Source organism: Triticum dicoccoides, chromosome 6A (genome assembly GCF_002162155.2).
Source record: "Triticum dicoccoides isolate Atlit2015 ecotype Zavitan chromosome 6A, WEW_v2.0, whole genome shotgun sequence".
Taxonomy (NCBI): Eukaryota; Viridiplantae; Streptophyta; class Magnoliopsida; order Poales; family Poaceae; genus Triticum; species Triticum dicoccoides.
In genome coordinates this window covers 21479544-21489370 of record NC_041390.1, presented here as the reverse complement: position 1 = coordinate 21489370, position 9827 = coordinate 21479544, and the positions used below count along the sequence as shown (strand labels likewise).

Here is a 9827-nt window from a genome sequence, read left to right as displayed (position 1 = left end):
CGCCTGACCCTCCCCTCGATCTCAGATCGCATCGAGCTTCCCCTCTCCCTCCCACTTCTCGAAGCTCCCGCGTCCCACCGTCGAACTCGGGCAGCCGAGCGGCAGGGGCGTCCCCGGCGCCGTCGATCCCGGCCATGGCCTGCAGCCAGTGGGCGCAAGTCCAGTGGCCTGACCGCCCGCCCCCACGCGCGAACCTCGCGGAATCGACCCCCCTCCGTCTGCGACATGCTGCGATGGAGAGTTCCCCTTCCCTGTGGCAGCAGGTGCTGGTGGCGGTTGCGCCGCGGCGCTCGTCTCCCGACCTGCTCCGACACGGTGCAGACCTTGCCGGAGCTTCCGCAGATGGGGCCGGAGTCGCCGCAGGACGAGACGCCGAGCTCGAGCTCGAAAGCGTCAGAGCCACCGATTCCTGAAGACCCGAGGCTGGAGGAGATCCGATCAGAGCTTCTTGATTCCCCGACGATGCTGGAGCAGCTGGTGTTGTCCATCCCGGAGTCCTCTGCATTCGTGGTCCGCCTGCTCGTCGAGGTGGACAAGCACGGGCACATACGCCAGAGCATGCTCGGCGGGTTCGTGCACCGCGCGCATGGGATCACGGGGAACAGGCAGGAGCATGCGGTGTTCCAAGCGCTGCTGCGCTTCTCCCAGTGGCGGCACGAGGAGCTCAGCCACATTGTGGACGCTGCCGTGGAGCCCAACCTCGTCTCAAGGACCAACGACGGGTACGTTCACCGATCAATGAATCCCCTGCTATTTCAGTGCTCCCTCCCGGTTTGATCGGAAGTAATTTACCAATTACCATTGTGATTCACATGTCCAAATTACTCTACAGTGTATTTGTAGAATTACTCTATGGTAGAATAAACTTTGGCATGCCATCAGACTTCAGATGTAGCTACATTATTGGGGAGGGTGCTCTCCTTGTGTTCGGTGACCACTTAGTGAGACGATGCTTTTGATTTACCTCTGACTGTAATCCTGCTGTTAGATTCAGCTGCTCCTGTGCCCACCTGCGATTGGGTCTAATGCAAGCACACATAGCCTCAAGTTAAACAAGTACCAGTCGCCGGCATTCAATATCTACACTACATGCATAGTCGTATAGTGCTGAAACTTTTACATGATGCATAAATTTGATTACTTGTCTCTGTATATCCACTCTACAATTAATAGTACTAGTGTATAGTGCTGACAAACTCCTTCACTTGTCATTTGTTCAGTTGGAGTGACTTAATCGAGCGCTGTGAGGGCATAAATCATGGTGAATATCTGGTTAATACATAAACACATCTACTCATAGTACTAGTTATTTTACACTCAGAGTTAACTGCATTCTGATTCATCTGTATGATTCTTGCACATAGAAACTGTTGGCGGATATTGCAACGTTGAGGCATGAGCATGACCACCTGGAGGCCAGCGTGAGGAGGCAGACAGGAGAAGACCTGCCATCCGGCGCAACCGCGGCAGAGCTCCGCGGTCTGGAGCACAAGCTAGAGTGCGCGTTGGGTAAAGTCCGTGAGACGAAGGTATGCGTGCTGTTACAACACCCTGCACTGCACAATATTCACCTCGGCTCACATGCCACTCTCAGTACAGGATAAACAATGGTTACTTGACTTTCTTATGTGCATGATAAACTGATGGAGGAGCAGCTGGACGAATCACACCACAGGGTAAGTAGCTGTAATCGTAAGGGAAATAGAATGATTTAAGATGCAGACAAGCAGTTGTGAACTTGTGATTGATCGTGCATATGGCTCAGTTGGCGTGTGATGCATGCAGGTGCACATCCTGGAGGAGCAGAATAGCTTCCTTGGCCACATGGTATGGTAGGAGTGATTTGCATCGCTGCGTCCCTGCGTGCCATAGAGTAATTAATATCTCTCTATGTGTATTGTGATTCACATGTCCAAATTAATTACCATTGTGGTCAAGACTTAAGACAGCTAGAGTACCATAGAGTAATTCTACAAATACACTATATATAAGTGAATACATTTCTGCTTGTAAGAGGGTGTTTGGTTAGACGGTAAACTTGCTGTGCAAATATTGGTATGAATCTGCGATGGTAAAACATGTTATCACACTCCATGATGTTGTATCATTTGTATGATTTGCAAATACTCGTGGACATCAGCTCCCATGATGTTGCATTAGGTATAATCTGTAATGCTAAAAGAGGAGTATAAACTGGAGTAATTTTTTCAGCAATTATCTTTGTTTTCTTTTGGGCTCCCATCATGTTGCATTAGCTACAGCTGAGTACTTCTCTTATGATGCCTGTAGGAGTATTTAAAACAGAGGAATTGAAATGTTACTAATTTTTTCTTCTTCCCAAACAGACTTTGAAGGTATTGAAGCACAACCTTTGTACCCAACCAGCAAAATGCTAGTATAAGATTCTTAGATAAGGAGGGCTCCAGGCGCTCAAACAATTTCAACTACAAGCAGGTTTGTGGATCCTCCTGTGCCCCCCTTTTCTCTGGTTTATGATTCCCAACATTTCCTACCTCCCATTGGCGATGCCCGGCTCTGCTCGGGTTCTTGGGAAGTCGTGCCAATTTGATGTCATGTGATGCTGCTGATAAGTCTGAAATTTTGCGTGCCCAAAATCTAGGCGTCCCAGTTTCGTTGTAGCTACGCTTCTGGTTGTTGCGGGAAAATGCTCGCTTCTGGGTGTGAGACAATGGTCTTGCGGTCTTAATTTTTTGATCCAGTCGATTGGGGTCAAATGTCATGCCATGTTGTGATGTTTGCTTATTAGGTCTGTGTATTGATCTGTTCCTAGCTAGATGTGCAACAACGAATTAAGAGATACGATACTGATTCCTTTCTTGTTGAACGTAAATTTATTACATAAACATGTGGAGGGCACTGTAACTTTAGCATAGTTGGTCACATGGTACTGATTCCTTTCTTGTTCAATGTAAATTTAGTATGAGGAGAGTTGGTGATAAACACTTACGAGTTCATGAATAACTAAGCAACTGTCATGCTGAAAAAACACTTCCTGCTGTAGATTATTAATCCATGAGTATATTACGACTCCATATACGGCAACCACATGCAGACTTGCTCTAGCTCTTCTTAATTTCCATGCATGTTTCTTTCTGGACTTAATCTTACTAAATAGCACCCCGTCACTTGCTGCTGTTGTTATTCACACTATTCCTCGTTGTTCTATTTTTTTGTTGGCAGATATTTTGCCTAAATTCAAGACGAAAGAAGATGTTCAAAGAAGCGCCAAGACATTTTTGTATAGCAAGTTATGTAATAATAGTTGGGTTATCTAGGCATTGTGAACTCCAGAATTTCATATATCTTCTCTCTGTTTTTGAATGAAATGTTGTATGTGTGTTGATGTAACAGATTGTTGCTTCTTGTTATTTGAAGTATTACACTTGTTTCTATCTATTTTGATTTAAATATTGGTTGTTTAATTATTGGCATATTGAAATATGAGGAACATGACCATGACAGCAAGGACCCACAAACAAGAATCGGAAATTTGGGACCCACTTATCAGAACCTGACAATTGGGACCTATTTGAAAAAAGAAAAAACATGCCACAACCCAAAAATAAAAAGGCCGGATTATAGGGCCTCGCCCGTGTAGCTTACCCAAATTGAAAGAAAAAACAACGGCCCATGTAGCTTACCCAAATTGAAAGAAAAAACAACAACAAATGGGTTGAATTAATGGGCTCGGCCCATATAAACACCAAATTGGACCGGGCTGATTCTTGTGCCACATCAGATTGCCACGTCGGATGCCTACGTGGCCTAGGGAGGCTGCTAGTGACCAAAACACAACAGTAGGCATATTTTGGTCGTAAACGTCTACGACCTTCTCACAGAGAAGGTCGTTAATTTCAATTTAGGACCGCCAGCTTTTGACCTTCTGTTTTTGGTCACAAAAAGGTTGCAAATGAAAAACAATGACCTTTCAGTGACCAATAGTCAAGGTCACAAGTTGACATATTTCTTGTAGTGTACGCCTCCTTCTCTGCCTGCACCAGCGTGCCCGAGCAGCCACCAGCCTCCTCCTTCTCCGCCTCATCAGCAAGGGCGGAAGAGACCCGCCGCCGCTCCGGCTGCTCCGGCGCGTTGTAGTCCTTCTCCTCCTCCGTGTAAGCAAGGAAAGAAGACAACTGCTGCGTCTGCTCTGCCGGCGTCTAGCAGTACAGCCAGAGGCAGGAGGCAATACATATTCGGTCCTTCTCTCAAGCCTCTAGAGAAGTTACCATACGAGAGGTCCAACAAGGAAAATGCGAAGATCGCTAAAGCCGAATTGAAGGACTTCTTTGAAGGGGTGAAAGCAAAGAAACATCCACCTCCGGAGGAGAAGGTAGATCCTGTGAAAGCGAAGCGCACTCTGGCTGCCCTGAAGAAACCAGTAAAGTCTCCGCTGAAAGACAACTATGGCCACATTATTGAAAAGTCATTTCGTGAAGCGAAGCGGTCGGGAAGTACTAGAAGTGATCAAAGGTTAGCAGAATGACGAGCTGGGAAACAAATTGCCCAGCTCGGCGAACAAGCGGACCAATCATGCCCCCCGCTCGAGGTGTCTAGTGACATCATCGCTAACGATCCGAGGATGGTGCCCGGTTATAGCAATCTTGAAGATTACCTGCCCGACGATGTACATTATGATTTCTTGGAGGTGTATGAACACAAATACGAGTACGGGAAGCCTCTCGTCAAAGATGAAAGATCTCTTCCAACGATGATGAGAAGATTCCATGATTGGTACATGAAAACCTGTAGAGAGTCTGGGGGGAGGAATATTTTGACGCTGAAAGTTAAAGAGGAGCATGACCTCGTTGGAATTGAACTGTTGAATGTTCCATTTGAGGAGTTCTTCCAGTTTTTCAATCAAAAGGCCCTCGATAAATCAACGGTCACTTGCTACTGTCTGTAAGTAGTACTACTTCTGTCATGCATTAAGTCTCTCTATATAGGCCAGCTCTTTCATTGCATGTATTTATAATTATCCTCACTATATTATGCAGATTGAAGATCGCCGAATTGAGGAAAAGACAAATCGGTGATATTGGGTTCATTAACACAAATCTCATAGATGCAACTGAGGTTAAATATCATGCCGAAGATACCGAGGCCAACTTGCTACAATCGTTGGTAATAAATGAAAACAAAGATAATACTCTTTCCTTACAACTTCAAGTGAGTGTTACTGTCTTGTGCATATATATTCGGTTTCCCTTATTAGTCCAGGTTATAGTAATGTGATTGATGAGTTATGCATGCGTGCGCAGGTTCCACTATATTCTCTTAGATATTAAGCTTGAACAAGGACTAGTAACCGTCTTAGACTCGAGACAAAAAGATCCCCATGAGTATGCGGACATGACTAAAATTCTCCACAAGTAAGTTAAATCGATCATTATCCACCATATCAGCAACTTTGTTCATTTCCTGATATCAAGTAATTGTTTTCTTTGTCTGGCAGGGTTTGGAGAAAATTCACCAAAAAAGCTCCGGGGCTGCCGAAGAAGCTGCAATTTAGACACCCGAAAGTAAGTACTATAGTAGCATGTTCCGCGCATCTCCTAGTGATTCAAGCGCTAGTTTCATCAATACCATTTAGCATGCTTTCTTATCAGTTTGATTGACCTCTCTTTCTTGTAAAGTGGTTGTGGCAGGAACAAGGGAATGATTTCGGTGGATACTACGTTTGCGAGTCCATCTGCCACACGACCTGTGAGCGGGGCTACTCTGACGAACAATTTGAAGTGCGTAAGCAATAATATTCACAATTTTATTTCATTACCATCATTTGTGTTGAGTTTCATTTATTCATATATATATATATATATATATATATATATATATATATATATATATATTGACCCCCTTCTTCAAATTAGATCTTTCGGATGCGGGATGAACTCCTACCACCAGATCGTATGCGAGCAATTCAAGAGGAATTGGCGGCATTCTTCCTTGACCACGTCATCGCTAAAGACGGAGAATACTATGTGGACCCTGTGTTCATATATAATTAGGAGATTATATTGTAAGAGATAATTATTGTATATATGTAGCCGGTAGTGTCGGATAGATATACGAGAACTTCTTATTCGACCAATCTCTCGAAGAAGGAGAGGTGGTCGATATCACTTCTCTCTGTATGTGCATATGTTCATGACGATCTTCTGTTTCCTTCATTTGCTTACTAGCTAGAGTGTCTAGTCCTCTCTATATATACGTATATAGTATGTAGCGTCGACCAAGCACGGAGATAAGAGAGGACAATTCTCTCTATTAATTAGCTAGCTAACACAATATATGAAACACCTAAATTAACCCCCCAAACCCCCACCCCCCCCCCCTTTAAAAAAAAACAAAAACCCCAGCCCCTGAAATGCTGACACGTGGATGCCTTTTGGTCCCGGTTGGTGCCACCAACCGGGACCAAAGGCCCTCTTGCCTGGGCTCAGCGCTCCGGCCACGTGGAGGCCCATCTGTCCCGGTTCGTGTTTGAACCGGGAATAAAGGGCTAGGGCATTAGTAACGACCCTTTAGTCCCTGTTCAAAAACTAGGACAAAAGGCCCTCACGAACCGGGACAGATGACCCTTTTTCTACTAGTGATGTACTAAGTTTCCAGTTAATACAATTCTAGCATGAATAATAAACATTTATCATGATATAAGGAAATATAAATAACAACTTTATTATTGCCTCTAGGGCATATTTCCTTCAGTCTCCCACTTGCACTAGAGTCAATATTCTAGATTACACGGTAATGATTCTAACACCCATGGAGTCTTGGTGCTGATCATGTTTTGCTCGTGAGAGAGTCTTAGTCAACGGGCCTGCAACATTCAGATCCATATGTATCTTGCAAATCTCTATGTCTCCCTCCTTGACTTGATCGCGGATGGAATTTAAGCGTCTCTTGATGTGCTTGGTTCTCTTGTGAAATCTGGATTCCTTTGCCAAGGCAATTGCACCAGTATTGTCACAAAATATTTTCATTGGACCCGATGCACTAGGTATGACACCTAGATCGGATATGAACTCCTTCATCCAGACTCCTTCATTTGCTGCTTCCGAAGCAGCTATGTACTCTGCTTCACACGTAGATTCTTCCACGACGCTTTGCTTAGAACTGCACCAACTTACAGCTCCACCGTTCAATATAAATACGTATCCGGTTTGTGACTTAGAGTCATCCGGATCAGTGTCAAAGCTCGCATCGACGTAACCATTTACGACAAGCTCTTTGTCACCTCCATAAACGAGAAACATATCCTTAGTCCTTTTTAGGTATTTCATGATGTTCTTGACCGCTGTCTAGTGATCCACTCCTGGATTACTTTGGTACCTCCCTGCTAAACTAATAGCATGGCACACATCAGGTCTGGTACACATCATTGCATACATGATAGAACCTATGGCTGAAGCATAGGGAATGACTTCCATTTTCTCTCTATCTTCTGCAGTGGTCGGGCATTGAGTCTGACTCAACTTCACACGTTGTAAAACAGGCAAGAACCCTTTATTTGCTTGATCCATTTTGAACTTCTTCAAAACTTTATCAGGGTATGTGCTATGTGAAAGTCCAATTAAGCGTCTTGATCTATCTCTATAGATCTTGATGCCCAATATATAAGCAGCTTCACCGAGGTCTTTCATTGAAAAACTCTTATTCAAGTATCCTTTTATGCTATCCAGAAATTCTATATCATTTCCAATCAACAATATGTCATCCACATATAATATTAGAAATGCTACAGAGCTCCCACTCACTTTCTTGTAAATAGATGCTTCACCAAAAGTCTGTATAAAACCATATGCTTTGATCACATTATCAAAATGTTTATTCCAACTCCGAGATGCTTACACCAGTCCATAAATTGATCGCTGGAGCTTGCACACTTTGTTAGCATCCTTTGGATTGATAAAACCTTCAGGTTGCATCATATACAACTCTTCTTCCAGAAAACCATTCAGGAATGTAGTCTTTACATCCATTTGCCAAATTTCATAATCATAAAATGCAGCAATTGCTAACATGATTTGGACGGACTCAACCATCGCTACGGCTGAGAAGGTCTCGTCGTAGTCAACTCCTTGAACTTGTCGAAAACCTTTCACAACAAGTCGAGCTTTGTAGACAGTAACATTACCATCAGCGTCAGTCTCCTTCTTGAAGATCCATTTATTCTCGATGGCTTGCCGATCATCGGGCAAGTCAACCAAAGTCCACACTTTGTTATGATACATGGATCTCTCAGATTTCATGCACTACAAGAAATCTGTTAATACGTGACAGTTCTGATCCGTCATGGATCGACAGAAAAATGTCAAGGGTGCCCATCCATGACGGACTTGAAATCCGTCATGTATATCGTGTCATAATTTCACACCGTACCTTACATGACGGTTCTTGTCCATCATGGATCTGCCCAAGGCCCGCTCAGGCCCAATCCATTGTGAAGGAACAATCCGTCATCGATAAACGCCACGTACGATTTTTTATTTACCAATTTGAATGACATGGCTGCCTACGTGGATACTCTTTTCCGTCACAAAATTCGTCATGGTTGAGCACATTAGCCCATTTCTTTCATCCCAATTTTTACCCAATACGTGTTTATCATAATGCAATACACAAATCCTAATGCTAAGTTTGGCCAAGAGAAAGTATTTGCAGTGTAACATTACATAGTTCAACCAGTATGCAACCGCCTTTTGTATGTATCAACAACATAGCAGTTTACAAAATCCTCTACAAAATGACAACTTGCAATATAGATCAACAATATATATCAGACATCACACTTAGGAATGAGTAAAATTCATTTTACATCAGCAAAACATACAAACTATCGAGGTTGTTATTTAGGTTCTTGCTGTTAGCCCTCCAGATGGCAGCCATCATGTCTTGGCTAATTGTGATGAGCAGCACCAAGTAGCCCACTTCCCAATCTTACCTACATATTTACAAGAACCTTAGATACTGGTATATATGAATATATAGTAGAAATAATATAATTACAAAAAATATAAAAATGAATTACATGTTGTCCATAATTCTTAAATCTTATGGTGCCAACAAATGAGAATAACATTGTATCTACTATAAAACAAGACTAAACATAAGGTTTCCTAAAATTAATCCGAAAAAGTGTTTCAAATGACAGTAACAATACACACATCACAAAACTAAGTACTATATTATTCAGGTTGTTATTCAGGTTCTTGTCATCAGACTCCTGTAGGCAACTATCATTTCATCATCATACCTAGCATATTTACAACATTAGATACTTATGATAGGAATATATAGTAGAAATAAGAGAATTAGAACAAGCGAAAAAAAATTTACGTACTGTCCAAAGTTCTTAAATCTAACAGTTCCTACAAATGAGAATAACAAAGTATCTATGACAAAAACATGGCATCACTAACAAACAATATGCACGACGCGAAGCCTCTGATCATCGAACTACGTCCAAGTTTACACATGAAACCCAATGTTTATGCTGCAAGTTCATCTCAAAGCACTGACAACAGTAAACAGCGCGTATCATATTTAAGTGGCATAGACTGGTCAAGCAACTTTAAGAAAATGCCAAATGAGTGTCATATAAAAAATAATCAATTTACATGGTTACAGGAAATAGACTAGTAGTAATCTGTGATCACATGTTTCTGTTACATGTGCAACTCTGGCATATACATACAATTTGACATTTTCTTTCTTTCTTAATATACAAGGCAAAGCTTTTGCCTCTTCCAAAAATAATGTGAATCACATGCCTGGAGTAACTACATACATCTATCATTAATAGT

General features: G+C 42.6%; 1 protein-coding gene across 1 annotated transcript; it reads left to right on the top strand.

Moving 5' to 3' along the window:
* The first annotated feature begins 342 nt into the window (after nucleotides 1–342).
* On the top strand, nucleotides 343–3296 carry LOC119315522. Its single transcript, XM_037590115.1, has 6 exons — nucleotides 343–722; nucleotides 1221–1272; nucleotides 1365–1529; nucleotides 1786–1827; nucleotides 2346–2454; nucleotides 3202–3296. Exons 1-5 carry the CDS (start codon nucleotides 343–345, stop codon nucleotides 2394–2396), a joined length of 690 nt encoding a protein of 229 aa, XP_037446012.1. The 3' UTR covers nucleotides 2397–2454; nucleotides 3202–3296.
* The last annotated feature ends 6531 nt before the right edge of the window (nucleotides 3297–9827 follow it).

What these genes read in the sequence shown, in the direction of transcription:
- LOC119315522 (XM_037590115.1), top strand. Translation starts at nt 343, where the DNA reads ATGGGGCCGGAGTCGCCGCAGGACGAGACGCCGAGCTCGAGCTCGAAA. An exon ending in GTCTCAAGGACCAACGACGG is followed by an intron (nt 723 to 1,220) that starts GTACGTTCACCG and finishes TCATTTGTTCAG; the next exon opens with TTGGAGTGACTTAATCGAGC. An exon ending in TAAATCATGGTGAATATCTG is followed by an intron (nt 1,273 to 1,364) that starts GTTAATACATAA and finishes TCTTGCACATAG; the next exon opens with AAACTGTTGGCGGATATTGC.